The sequence below is a fragment of the Medicago truncatula genome, chromosome 1 (genome assembly GCF_003473485.1).
Source record: "Medicago truncatula cultivar Jemalong A17 chromosome 1, MtrunA17r5.0-ANR, whole genome shotgun sequence".
NCBI lineage: Eukaryota > Viridiplantae > Streptophyta > Magnoliopsida > Fabales > Fabaceae > Medicago > Medicago truncatula.
Window position 1 is genome coordinate 28,089,818 of NC_053042.1, and position 13,687 is coordinate 28,103,504.

The 13,687-nt window shown below is 33.1% G+C and overlaps 2 protein-coding genes and 1 long non-coding RNA gene across 3 annotated transcripts; 1 reads left to right on the plus strand and 2 right to left on the minus strand.

The window, feature by feature from the left end:
- Positions 1 to 2,059: 2,059 nt before the first annotated feature.
- LOC112418375 (uncharacterized) lies at positions 2,060 to 2,752 on the minus strand. The gene is made up of 2 exons (XR_003008706.2): positions 2,598 to 2,752; positions 2,060 to 2,290 (listed from the first exon to the last, which is right to left on the minus strand). It is a non-coding gene; the product is annotated as an uncharacterized lncRNA (long non-coding RNA).
- An 8,423-nt stretch (positions 2,753 to 11,175) lies between these two features.
- Positions 11,176 to 11,664, minus strand: LOC25483632 (F-box/kelch-repeat protein At3g23880). The gene has a single exon (XM_013612330.1). It carries the CDS (start codon positions 11,662 to 11,664, stop codon positions 11,176 to 11,178), a length of 489 nt encoding a protein of 162 aa, XP_013467784.1.
- Positions 11,665 to 12,339: 675 nt separating this feature from the next.
- LOC25483633 (magnesium transporter MRS2-F) lies at positions 12,340 to 13,469 on the plus strand. The gene is made up of 3 exons (XM_024774989.1): positions 12,340 to 12,496; positions 12,593 to 13,014; positions 13,209 to 13,469. The coding sequence occupies exons 1-3, from the start codon at positions 12,340 to 12,342 to the stop codon at positions 13,467 to 13,469; spliced, it is 840 nt and encodes a 279-aa protein (XP_024630757.1).
- The last annotated feature ends 218 nt before the right edge of the window (positions 13,470 to 13,687 follow it).

The window sequence follows — 13,687 nt, forward strand, 5'->3', positions numbered from 1 at the left end:
TATTCTTCAAAGGACTACATCCAAATCAGGCAAAGGATTACTGGTGGATGATCAAAGGATTTCAAACGACTCTTTAGACGTGCTGATTATCTCAACATCTCTTTCACACCTCTATATAAAGGAGTGAAGACTTGAAGATTGTAGATAGAGATATACAAGTTCAAAAGCGCCAAAACTCTGTCAAATTGATTCTACAAAGCACACTGAATTTCTGCACTGATTTGATACATCTTAGAAATTCAAAGTCTAGAGTCTTTATTGTATTGTATTGTGAACACCACTGATTGTATATCAAGTGTTCAAGTCAAACTCAATTCTCTGTATTTTTGTTTGATCAGAAGTCTCTTGCCTGCGTGCTTGAGCATTAGAAGTCTCTTGCTTAGTGCTTGAGCATTGGAAGACTCTTGCGTGTGTGCTTGAGCATTTTTGTGAAGTCTCATACTTAGAAAGTATTGAGCATTTGTAATCTTTGTGATTATAGTGAAATCTCCTTGGAAGTGCAAGGGGAACTGGACTACTTCCGTGTTATGGAAGGAACCAGGATAACTGCTTGTGTCTTTGTCTTTCTTTTCTCTGCTCTGTTCTTTTCCGCTGCAATCTGATTCTGATCATTTCATCAGAAGCACTCAAACTGCTTCTGAAGTTTTATCAGAAGAAGTATTTTTTTGAGAGAAAAAGAAAACACAATTCAACCCCCCCCCTTCTTGTGTTTTTCACCTTCAATATACTGAACCATCCCTATCTTAAAGTGTCTCTTTTCCCAAACACTCCAAGCTCCAGACGCATCTCTTAATTCTACAGATTTTAGAACTATTCTAGTTTTTACACATAATATATACAAGTATTAAGTACTATCCCTGATGATTTTAATTCCATCCCTTATCACTCCTTCCAAAAAGTGGCGCCTATTTAAATTGTTTAATACTTTTGTGTTCTTCACAATAGCATATTCTTGCCATTTTGTTTCCAACTTCTCCATACTTATTTATTTGAAATTACTCATTTTTAATGTTGCTTCCAATATTCAGGTTTAAAGAGTAGATGACAGGAAATGGAACGACTGACTGGAGTCCAGAATTTGGTGTTGTCCAAGATGCTGCTATGGTTGATACTATAGCTATTTGATAGAATCTGGTATACTAATACTATTGCTGAAAATGGATAGAATTCCCTTTGATTAGATATCAAATTTTATTGCATTTAAGTCTGTTCAATTTGCATAGTCTTTGTTAAAAGAAGAAGCTTATCAATGTGATTACCATTAAATTAAGCATGCAACATATCCTTGCTAGTTGCATTTTTCAAGTAATAGAATCTTTTGCTTTCTCTGCAAAAAAAAGTAGCCTTTTTGTGAGAAAGTGTGCATATCTATGACTTAAAATCATGGTATTCGTTTTATTTTTCTACTAAAATTTCATTTATATTTTATGAATGTTCAATTTTAAAAATTGTATTCTATTAATATTTAACTTTACAAAAGAATATAGCTCTTCATTGAAATGATATTCTATTAATATTTAACTTCAAAAGAATATTAGTATTATATTTAATAAAAAATACAAACCCTATAGTTAGGATAGATGGACAACTACTGATATAGCTCTTTGGACTAAGACTAATATCCACTCCATAATATATTTTTGTTTCCAAATTTCATCTAAGATTCTAGTATGATGCATTGTGTATATATATTATGGCTTAAAATCATAGGTTTTGTATTATTTTTCTCTTAATATTTTAATTTATATTTCACGAAAGTTTCTTATTAAAGTAGTCTTCTGATATATCACCAACAAAATTGATTGTGAGGTGAGAATCATTGATCATGTTCGCAGTATAGTATGAGATAATTCAAAAAAAAATGCTTTCAATTTTACATGGTTTTATGTACTTTTTTGGACTATTGGGTGTTGTAAATAATTAACCAATCTGGAATAGAATGCAAGCACTGCTCAGAAAATCTGTTAGTTATCTTTTTTAAATGTGTGTCTAGAATACAAAATTTAAAGTTGAATATAACATGTTGCTGGTGTGATTGCTTCAAGCACTACTCAATATATAATGGATAGACAATTCTTGAATAAACATGAGAACCTTTTTGTTAAATTATATTTACAACTTGACAGAATGTATAAACATTAAAAGATTCAATATTTCTTTCACACATTAACCATCTTTCCTTTCAAAATAAAATTCAAACCCTTGGGACTAATTGATGTATTTTTTTCCGGTGTGTCTTCATGATGCTGGTGTGGTTGCTTCAAGAGTCCCATAAGTTATCCATGTAAACCTATGGATTGGAGACAAAGAAGAGACATGAAATTGCGCACGCGTACGTAAAGCTGTTGAACAAACAAATGCAGAAATACAGAAGAAAAAAAATCATGGATTTTTACATATCTTGTATAGAATACTACATACCAATGGACAACCTGCATCATCACAAATTGAGAGCACGAAGCACAATTATGAACATAAATCTCAGAATGAAGGACAAATTTATCAAACAACATGAGAAATGCATAAACAATAGAAAGAAAAAACAACAGTAGTTCATTTAGAAAATAGAGCATGAAAGGTTCAAGTGATTCACATACCAAAGAGAGAGTATGAAGCGTTCAGAGTAGAGGGGATGGAATGCACTTCAGCAAAGACAACATATATATATATATATATATATATAGTATCAAGTTACATCTATATAATGTTACAACAATGTTCTCAATATCGTTTTATTCAATCCATATTTTTTTAAACTGACTGTTGGATTGTATGTTTATATCATATATATATAATTTCTGTAAATTTTTATAAAAATCTAAAATAATTTGATACTTTATTTAGATACATCAAGATTAACAGTTTATGCACTTTTATAGAACATCGTTAATCTTTGTGTATGGCAATAACATATCAAATGATTTTAAATTTTTATAAAAATTTACATGAATGATCTATATGACATAAATTTACAATCCAACGATAAAGAATATGAGCGGTGTAAAGAATATGCATCGAGTAAAACGATTTTGAGCGGTAACATTGGTGTAACATTGCATCGGTGTAATTTGATAACTATATATATATCTAAATAAGTCAAACTTGTATAATAAGTTTGTCTATATTGTAGCTTTGTAGTTGTTATATGGGAAAGGATTATTTAGCAAGTGAATGCAGAAAAAGACAACCATTACAAGTGAATGTTAATTTAGAAAATGCCCAACGCTGGAAGCCAACCATATCATTTAACATACAAAAAGGAAGATATTATATTTATCCGCGTTTGAACGGTGATATTTTGATAACATTGTGATTAAGATTATTGATTGTAGAATTTGGTTTATTTTAGGAATTAGTGGGTATGATTACTAATTTAGTGGCCAACTCATATTTTTGTTCAATTTTTTAATATAACAATAAAATGAAAAATACTTAGTTGGGCACAACCCAAATCAAAAGTATTTAAGCATACACATGACATGAATCATAACATTTAAAAAAAAAATAATTTAGTCACATCACTTAATATCATTTCTTTTTTAAATTTTATCGATCATGTGTGTTTGCCCAAATAAATTTTATTTGGGGGAAATTAGAGAGATTGAAAATAACAGCGTAACATTGAGATTCTTCAGCTTTGTAGGAGAGTGAGGAACAATTAGCGAGTAATGATCATCACATGGGCCCAATTAGTAAAGAAGCATGAATCGTCGGATGAAATAAATTGGCGGATGAGATTTGGTGTAACTAAATACACTAACATCTGGCTGGTGTTAACGGATCATGTCTCATATATATATATATATATATATATATATATATATTTAATTTTCCTTTGAGTCTAATTTTTTACCGCATGTTCTAGTTCAAAAAAAAATATTCCTTGTGAGTTATTCTGTTCATATTGCAGCAGTTTCCAACAAGAGCAAATAATGGCACACTGATGGTCGAATAGGCAAGTGTCGTTTACCAAGTAATAAAGTGATAAGTACAGTACTGTATCCACATGGATTGTTGTTTCGTCTAAACAACTTACGTTACTTATTTTAAGTGGACGATATAAAATAAAAGAATTAAGGGTTTGAAATTGGAATTTTTATCTGTTAGGCCAAGTTACCTGGTTTGGTTGCAGAAAAATAAGTAGCGGTTAGGACTCTTTGAATCCCCCTATTTATTTTGTTGGATATTAAATAACAGTCGCGTTTAGTTATCTTAAGTAGACTATTGAAGTGATGAGGTCGATGAGACGTTCTAACCTAGTCGGTTGTCAAGCTGCACCTGCTGATTGCACGGTGGGCCTTACGTGTGGGGTCTATACTATCTTGGTTGATCTAGGTCTATCCCTCCGATGGCTAGCTGCACATGATGATCCTTACGTGAGGGGTCTTGCGAATTCAAAGGTAATTGAAACATAGACTTAAATTGGCTTTCCAAGATTTCCAAAGGCAATGATGGCCAATGTTCATGTAGGTGGACCCATCTATGAATCTTAGAACACTCCTAGATAGATACAAAGGTTTGTGTAACCTTTGTATCTGCTTGTAAGAAACTTTTGATAGTGAATTGGAGAGATCTCTCTCCTCCAGACGTAGGTCAGATTTGAGTTGAACTGAGTGAACAAATATAACGTTGTTTTCTTCTCCTCCTTTATCTTGTTTTATTGTATGTACTTGTTTGATCGCTTTGATTTGATTGCTATTAATTTTGTTCCACGCATCCAAGTATTGGTGTGAGTTTTATCCAAATTCATAACAATTGGCACCCACCATGGGGCAATCAGAACAACTCCTTAGGCCAGCACCATGGGTAACAATTAAGATACGAAAAAGTTGAACGGAGAAAATGATTTTGGGTTGTCGGAGGAAGAAGGTGGAGTATCTCAACTTGAAAATAAAAACACTCACAAGTTTACTTTCATTTTGTGGATTGTATGTGATTTGATTTTGAGTGTCCATGATTGTTCAAACATTAACCTTGTTCACTGAAAACTTTATAATAATTGAAACAATCGTCTCAATCTCATTAAAAACTTTAGATTTAGAGTTTCACACAATTATAAGGAATGTGATGTTTGCTCTTATAAGACTGCAACGCGGGTTTCTATGTTGATGACCTCATTTGGTGGGAGTGTTTTTTGGCCCTCAACCTTTGATTTCTTTTTTCATATTGAATAATACTTTTGAAGCTTATGCAAAGGTTTTTTCTAAATTACCAACCAATGAAAATGAGCAATTTATTTGTAGGATCAAGATAGTTCATGAATATATGTTTATGTGACTAATGTGTATTGGTTGGGGTAAATTACCCATCATTCTTTTCTTTTATGGATAGCTTAGTTGTCACCTTATGCAAATGATTGGGGGCTATTTTGTGATTCATTGTCAATATGAAAGAATATCTAATTTTGTGATTGGTGGCTATTTACACTTCCAATCTTGTTTAAAAGAATATCGAATTTTGTGATATCATTTACCTTTATTAAAAGATTATTCAAATCTCTATTTTTAAATGATACATAAATTTTAAACCTAATGTTTTTATCGTACATCAATAATATTTCTCTTTTCATATTTTTACATTGTCTATCATGAAAATCTCGAATAAAAAGAAAAATATAATGAATATTTTGGAATTTAATAAGGCTAAGTGATCAATTAAGTGAGCTAAAGGGTAAGGGACATCTTGACCTATCTTATCTTAGTCACATTTAACAACTTTGATTAATTATTGGTTTCTTGTAGCACTTAAAAGGTAAAAACTATTTACTTGAAATTAACAAAGCGAATATTTTACTTATAAAGTGTTGAAATAAGTTTCAAGTTATTACATGAAAAAGAGGAATAATATGGCTCAAATTTCCAAATCTTTTTATGCTTTAATTATATTTCTTTCTCTAATTCTTGTTGTAACCGGCATTAAACGTAAGTGGTTTTGCATTTTGTTCTTTATGTTATGTTATACACAACCTTTCATAACCTTTTGATGGAATTGATTTATTGTTATTTTACTTTGCAGTTATAAAGTGCACCGTCAGTGATGATTGTCCAATGAATTTCAGGTGTCCCCCTAATACATTTGTAAGGTGTATTAGTGATCTTTGTACATGCAGGTTAGTCTATTTGAATACTTTTTTTTTTTTTATAAAAAAAAGTAAAAGTTTATAATGATATAAAGTTTTTATATTTTGAGAAAATAAATTCAGTTAATCCCTAATATTAGAGAAAGAAATAGTGTCAATAGAGAATAAAAGGTAGGTAGAGAAATAACACAACATGGTAGTTGAAACAAGATCCAGAAATCAATCTTTATGGTACAAGGATATGCAAGAAAATTGCTCCATTTTTGGGACAACTTCAAGATAATATTCCTACGATTGACCCATTTGGGGTTGACCTAGTGGTTGACTTGGGATCTTGGAGTGTGCTCCTCTCAAGGTCTCAGGTTCGATTACCTTTGGTGCCAATTTCGGTGGGTAAATCCATACAAAGATTTGCTCGCTTTAATCGAGGTAATCCCAAGTAGGCGATGAAATTCATCTCCTAGAATTAGTCGGTCCTTAGATCGGATACCGAGTTTTAAAAAAAAAATATTCCTATGATTTATTTAGCATTTTAAGTATAAATTTTCAATTTTGTAACCCTTCCATCTCCTCTCTTAAAACACCAACACTTACATTGATTAGTTTCATTATTTTGTTGCAATCTTCGTCATTAGAAGTCTGTTATGCTTGAAATCAACGCGAAAATTATATGTAATCCAAAGATATTATTATTATTATTATTATCCTAAATCAATAAAGTTGAGTCTGAACTCATATGTGTAGTCATTAGCTATGACCACATTAATGACTTGTTGATGAACAAGAATGAGTAGAGATATATTACTTTAATTGACAATTTGTTTTTGACTCCTTAACCACAATTGATGTTGTGTATATGTGTTAAACTATTGTGAATCATTTAAATTTGCAATATTTTTATTTAGTTATCAAGTTTAAATATATAACTACCAGTAAATTGTTTACCGACTGCTAATAAAACAATATTTTCGTTGTTTGTGTTAGGAGTTTGCTAGATGAGCAATCTTAAACAACGTCCAGAGGAAGCCAATGTGTTGGTGACCATCAAAGATATTTATCCACTTTAACTTGTATTTATAATGTTCTATTTTGGAGTCATTGTTCCTTGAAAATTCACATTTTGATAGGCGATGTCTGGCTGAAAAAAATAACGAGTTTATGCATTGAAATACAAACAATGGAAATAAATTTTATCCAAATAATTGTTTTGATGGAATAAGTGTCTTGATTTATTTTTATTTTTTTTAAGAATTATTTTAAAATTATACTTCTTGCAAAATGTTACCAAAAACTATTCATTTCCTAATCTTGAGTTTAGGTTTAGGGTGTCACATAACCATTAATATGAAGAATATTATATGTTAGTTATAATTATCCGCACACTTTAATCTATGTCAAAATTATCCGTACACTTTAATTTATGTTTGTTTACCTTTCCATTTCTTTGACCTTGAAAATGTATTATTATATAAGATATTAAAAATAAAAATGCCAACATATTTTTTTGACAATGTCACTACATAATTATAAGTATCTACTTTGATAAATAATGTCAATATATGACTCCGATGATTAATTATATATCTACTTATAAATTTAATATAATATTATTGAATAATATAAGTAATATTTTGTACAAGCCTTAAAGGTTATCCTTAGATACAAAAAGAGGTAGCGAAAATCTCCCTAAATGTAACAAGGCCTAGAGCTATATTGATGTGTAATTTAGGCATGTGCATCAAATAATACCAAATAATAAATTAGTAATGTTGTGTTTTTGAATGTTGTGTTGGTTTCATTTTGTTAAAACAATATGTTCTAGTAAGATGTTGTACCGTATTTCGTGTTCTTTGTAGTGTTGTATATTCTCCTGTGATCTAAGAATATTTTGATGGTGAGAAAAACACAAGAAGGGGTGTTGAATTGTGTTAGTTTTTTCTTCTTTTTAAACTAAGTTCAAAGTCCAAAGTCTGATAGAGTTCAGATTCTGAAGCAATGTTCACAGTTTAATGCAGCAGATAAAGTAAAGATAGAGAGAAGAGAAAGACACAAGGCAATTATTCTGGTTCCTTCCACGATCCGGAAGTAGTCCAGTCCTCCTTTCTCTTCCATAATAGCTCTTGTATTGATTGCCTATATATTTTTTTTGCATTCTAATGCCTTGGATGGGACGAGAGAGTTTCTATGCACCATTTGTGGCTTCATTGTTGGGGCCATGTATTCTTGTCTGTGGTTGCCAATGCATGTTGGAAGCACGCTTCTTTCGACATTGGTTTATTCTATAAAAAAATTTCCTCCGTTTATTTTTTAAAGGCTTCCAATTCTTGTTATTTACATAAACATTTCATTCCAAGAGATTCACTGTTTTATTTAACGCATATTAAGTTCTTTGTGATATTTTTTTGATCAATTCTAAGTGTGGTTTCCATTTACTTTTTAACATTGTTCGTATATGGGACTTGCATATCTTTTATTTTCTATCAGCAATGTAACATGTGGTTTCCATTTCAAGAGATTTATTGATCAATTCTTGTTTCTCAGGAGTACAAAGGAGACAAAATAAATATAAAATAATTTGAGAGAGGTGCTATATGTCGCGAATAGGCATGCTCGCTAATTTCACGAACTCTGTTTTAAGGAGAGGGACACACTATAGTAAAGAGAAAACATAGGCAAGTTGCGATACCACATAGTATTATGATGCGTGCGTGATATAATTTTTGCTATATTGAGCATTTCTGGTAATTTTAAAATCAATTCCGAATTCTAAATTACAATTTGCAATTGTATCGTAACATAAATATTTGAACGGTGTAAATAACTGCATTATGGTTCTCATTACAGCTATATACGCCACATATACATCATTTAACAATGCAGAGATTTATCATGTAGCTGCTACCGTAATTTCAACTGAAAATTACAATCATTCCAGAGTCAAGTGCTTATAATTTAAAAGTGCTTTACACTAATTGCTCTCAAAAATACAAAAAAAAACCTACACTAATTGTCGTTTGTATCATTTATCTCATATTTATATTAGCCCAAGTGGGTTTGTAATTTGGGTCTGATTATTGTTGTTAGTATCTCATAATTGCGGCTTTGTGATTCACCGAACCAACAACAAGAGGACACGAACGGCATGGGCCAAGGTCACATGTGTGGAGAGACTTGGGAAGGATTAATTAGGAGGAAAACATTTTCTGGTTTGCTAGCTCGGTATCTAGAAAGGTGGGAGACGTAAGCTATACCAAGTTTCATCGTCATTTTTTTATTTCTAAATTTAAAAGAGCTAAGGTGTCCAAGGTGAGGGTGAGGGGTAGATCAGTTTGGTGGTGGAACTTCCTTTGGAGGAGATGGCTTTTTGAATGAGAGAAGGAGAGCCTAGAGAAATTCCTACAGTTGCTGTCAACTGTGGTGTGGAGTGCAGAGGTTGATGCTTGGTCTTGACACTTAGATGAAAGTGGTTCTTTTTCGGTCCAATCAGCCTATGCTTCGTTAGCGCCGGATTTTTCAAATGAGATTGTTCTTCTTGGTGTGAATGCTTTCGTATTCCCCAACATTTGGAAGAGCTTAGAACCGTCCAATGTTTTAGCCTTCATGTGGTAGCTTATGCACAATAGAATTCTGACAAAGTCAAATTTGGCTTGTGGAGGAGTGACTCCTACAGGGGATTCGGTGGACTGTGTGTGTTGTATAGGAAAGGTCGACACAGCAGCGCAGCTGTTTCTTCATTGCAATTATTCTGCAGCAGTATGGTATGGCATTTTCAGGTGGTTGGGCTTGTTCTCAACTTTGTGCCGTTAAATAAAATTGTATAGCCATTCTAAAAAAAATGAAAATAATGATTCTACACAAATATCCCAAAGCCGAGACAACACCCTTCCATCTGCATAGTTGTGTTCCTATCTAACTGAGAATTTCATATTCACTTACCACACGACAATGAAATTCCAAACACCTGGTGTGATGAAAAGCCAACATGCTCCATATGTCTCAAATTTACCATGTATTAATGCTGCCATCTTCCTATAAACCAGAAGCAGAACCAAGCAACATGCCCTATGCATGTTATCTGCAGCTGCTACCACTATGAATTAAAAGGCGGCCCCAATCAGTGCTTTCGTACCTCTACACCGCTACAGTTCCTCCAACGCAACTAAGCGTATATTTTCCTACTCCATCCAGCTCCCCTTAGCTTATACTGACAAAATCCCCTCCTCCAGCAGCCCTGTGAATTGCAGGAAATACTCTCTTGTCTCACTATGCATTGATGTAGGTGTTTCGAACAATGCTATAATCTTTCCCCTCACTGCAAAAGGTGGACGTTCAAAGAACAAATGTTTACACTCTCTTCAGCTTGATATGAATGATATCCCCCTACTCAACTCCGTATATTTCGACTCAATTGCCGAAATTTTGAAGAGTTTTTCCTTATAGGCTATTCAACATCCACACAAAGATTGACACTCTTGTTCCATATGCACAAAAAGTAATCACATTCCTCTTCTAGCCCTCTCTAACTGAATACTTTCTTTACTTACCGACAGTCCACCACTACGAATCTTGTACTTCCTCCTGCCAATCTATTTCCTTTCCTAAGAAAACTAGCTCAAGTGGTTGATTGCAGTTAAAATCCAATTTCATGTGTAACAATATAGGTCCTTCGTATTTGTCAAAAGGCCATATATGTGCAAAAATTTAATATTCATAAAATAACATCACAAGAGTATTTTAACACTCTCAGTTTATTAGAAGCTGATTTAAAGCTAACTTTACAAAATTTGCATGCCCAACAGTAAGTAGCAAATGTATTAACAAACATACATAAGATTAATCTTATAAAATCAAACAAGCACGATTTAATATAATGTGTGATTGTGAAACTAACAAACAAATAATTATTACAACACAACAACTTCTGAAGTTGCAAATTTCATGAATTAATGAACAATGATCCATGAAATCATCGGGTGTCAAAACAAGCGTAAAATGCATTACAAACACAAGCACAAACACAAACAAAAATTAACAAAAGCATTGGGATTGATCTCATACTCAAATGACATACCACAACTAAAGTCCTACTATTAAAATCAAGGTGATACCAAACTCTCAATGTAGACCATTGAGTCTACCCAACTGAAGTCTTGGATCTTGATAGTCTTTATAGTACTATTTTTGCAATCATAAACGACCCACTTCAGTTTAGCAAACTCTTTAAACATGAGCAACACATGGTCGTCATCCTCAGAAATGTATACTATCTTCGGACCATGAGCATAGTAACCATGATCACCACCAAAGTAAGGAAGACGGATCAACTTAACCCAAGATTCTTGATTTTCGTAATCCATCAAAAGCCAAACATCATTAAATGAGTCGGAATGAGAAACTATGCACAAACAATCCCTCAGCATACACATGGTCAACTTAACAAACATTCCATAATCAGGTTGCGAAATCTCTTTGTAAGACTCTATCCCCAAATTAAATGAAATAATGGCAGGCAAGCCACTATTAGAATATGCCAACCAATTAACTGTGCCACCAAAGAATATTCCTGGTTCACCGGAAGGAACCATAGATGGAAAATCTTGAATCCTTCTCCATGAATGTTCGCCCAAAGTGTGAATTTTAACTTGAGTTTTGTAATTCTAGCTTATTGAAATCATTATAAAAAACAGAAACAACCTTGTAATTATCGATGAAACGATCGTAACCAAATGAATATATATTTCTACCATAGAAGGGAATTTGCAAGGAGGGTAATTCCTTGAATTTTCTAATGGTAGGGTTCCAAAGAAGAGCGAGACTTTTATTAATAGCAAAACAAAGGAGTCAGTCACAAGAAGCAATGAGGTGATCAGGATATTTTGGATTAATGAGAGAGTAATCAAGTTGTGTGGGATTAGTGGTGAAAATAGAGTGTAGTTGAAGAGAATCGAGTGGGTAAGATATTACAGTAAACTCTTTGCTTTTGATAAACGCAAAATGAGTGAAAGCAAGTTAAAACAACTTTGAAGTATAGAACCACATGGCATTGCTACTTAGCAAGAACAGAAGGTTAGTTGTGTGAGTGTGTTGAAGGTTAGCATAGGAAACAAAACTAATTAACTCTGAAAAATATTGTTTTTTTCTCCTCACCCATTTTAAAGTGTCTCATACATAACACTCTTGTGACACACACAAGTTTATTTCATTTTTCATCTCTTTACTCTCACAAAAAAACACAGAACCTCCTCCACACACCAGAAAAAATGATGAGGGGAAACAGCAACGAAGAGCTATGGCTGGTGGTCGATGGTACCGGACAAGCACAGCTGTTAGAGTCTGGAGAACATGAGATCATGAGACGTACTGGTCTCACCGCAACTGACCTTCAAATTCTTTCCACCCCTTCCACTATTCTCGGACGCGAGAGAGCAATAATTGTCAGCATGAAACACATAAAAGCCATCATCACAGCTTACGAAGTTCTCCTCTGAGACCCTTCTTCCACTTTTGTTGAAGAACTTCAAGACAGAATCCTCCGTTACGATGCAACCACCACTCCTCTCCCGTTTGAATTCACAGCACTTGAGGTGTGTCTTGAGGCGGTTTGCATAGTGTTGAAGAATGAAACAAAGACACTAGAACAAGATGCACGTCCTGCTCTAGATGAACTAGATTCAAACATAAGTGGTAACAGTTTGGTTGTTGTTGGCGAATTGAAGATCCGGTTGGTTGACATTACCGCTCGGGTTCAAAAGTTAACAGATGAATTAGATCATTTGTTCCTTGATGCAAATTTGGCTGAGATTTATCTCACCAAAAAACAACAAATGGAAGAAAACTCCTCTACCACCACCACAGATGCCACCGACGAGCTTGTGCTAGACATGTTCGAAGAATACGTCGTTCAGATTAACTATACTCTCCACGAACTCTCCATGGTATCCTTTCTATTTCATTTTCCATTGTTCAGTTCTTAATTTTACCTCTCTTCTATAAGAAACTAGTTATATAAATGTTAATAATTTTCTGTCAGATATGGTTATCATTTATGATAATTTGACATAATATAGTTTAATAAAGAATTAACTTCTCTATTGTTTACACTTTATTATTTGTTGGTGTTATGTTCAAGCTGAGGAAGGATGTTGAGTACAAAGAGGAGTACTTCAACAATGTGTTGGTTTACCAACAGGAACGTCGCGCACAAAAGAAATTCAAGCTGACCATTGCGTATGTGGCAGTAACAGGATGTATTACTGTGATTGGTAATTTACGCAACAGTGTTTGTAATGACGGAGTTTTTCTCTTCTCCGTTGGTATCTGCATTAATGTGTTCATATTCTTGTATATGTGTGTCATTGTCTGGTCGAAGCATAAATGCTTGTTAGATTAAGCTGTCCTTAAAGATACTAACAGATTTTTCTAGTACCTTATTGTGTGGACAAATCAAAGGTTGTAGTGAAATATGAGTTAATTTTTGCAAGTTGTTTGCTTTTCACAAATACAACAATGTTTTAGTAGAGTTAATTTAAAACTTGTATATTGTGTATTTTTTATCTACAATTTAGCGTGTGATGTTTTATTTCAAGAGATGGATTCATTCTTATTTTT

Excerpts from the sequence above, each read along its gene's own strand:
- LOC25483633 (XM_024774989.1), top strand. The coding sequence starts at position 12,340 with ATGATGAGGGGAAACAGCAACGAAGAGCTATGGCTGGTGGTCGATGGT. Across the intron at positions 12,497-12,592 it reads CCCTTCCACTATTCTCGGAC|AACTTCAAGACAGAATCCTC; the intron begins GCGAGAGAGCAA and ends CTTTTGTTGAAG. Across the intron at positions 13,015-13,208 it reads CTCTCCACGAACTCTCCATG|CTGAGGAAGGATGTTGAGTA; the intron begins GTATCCTTTCTA and ends GTTATGTTCAAG.
- LOC25483632 (XM_013612330.1), bottom strand. The coding sequence starts at position 11,664 with ATGGTTCCTTCCGGTGAACCAGGAATATTCTTTGGTGGCACAGTTAAT.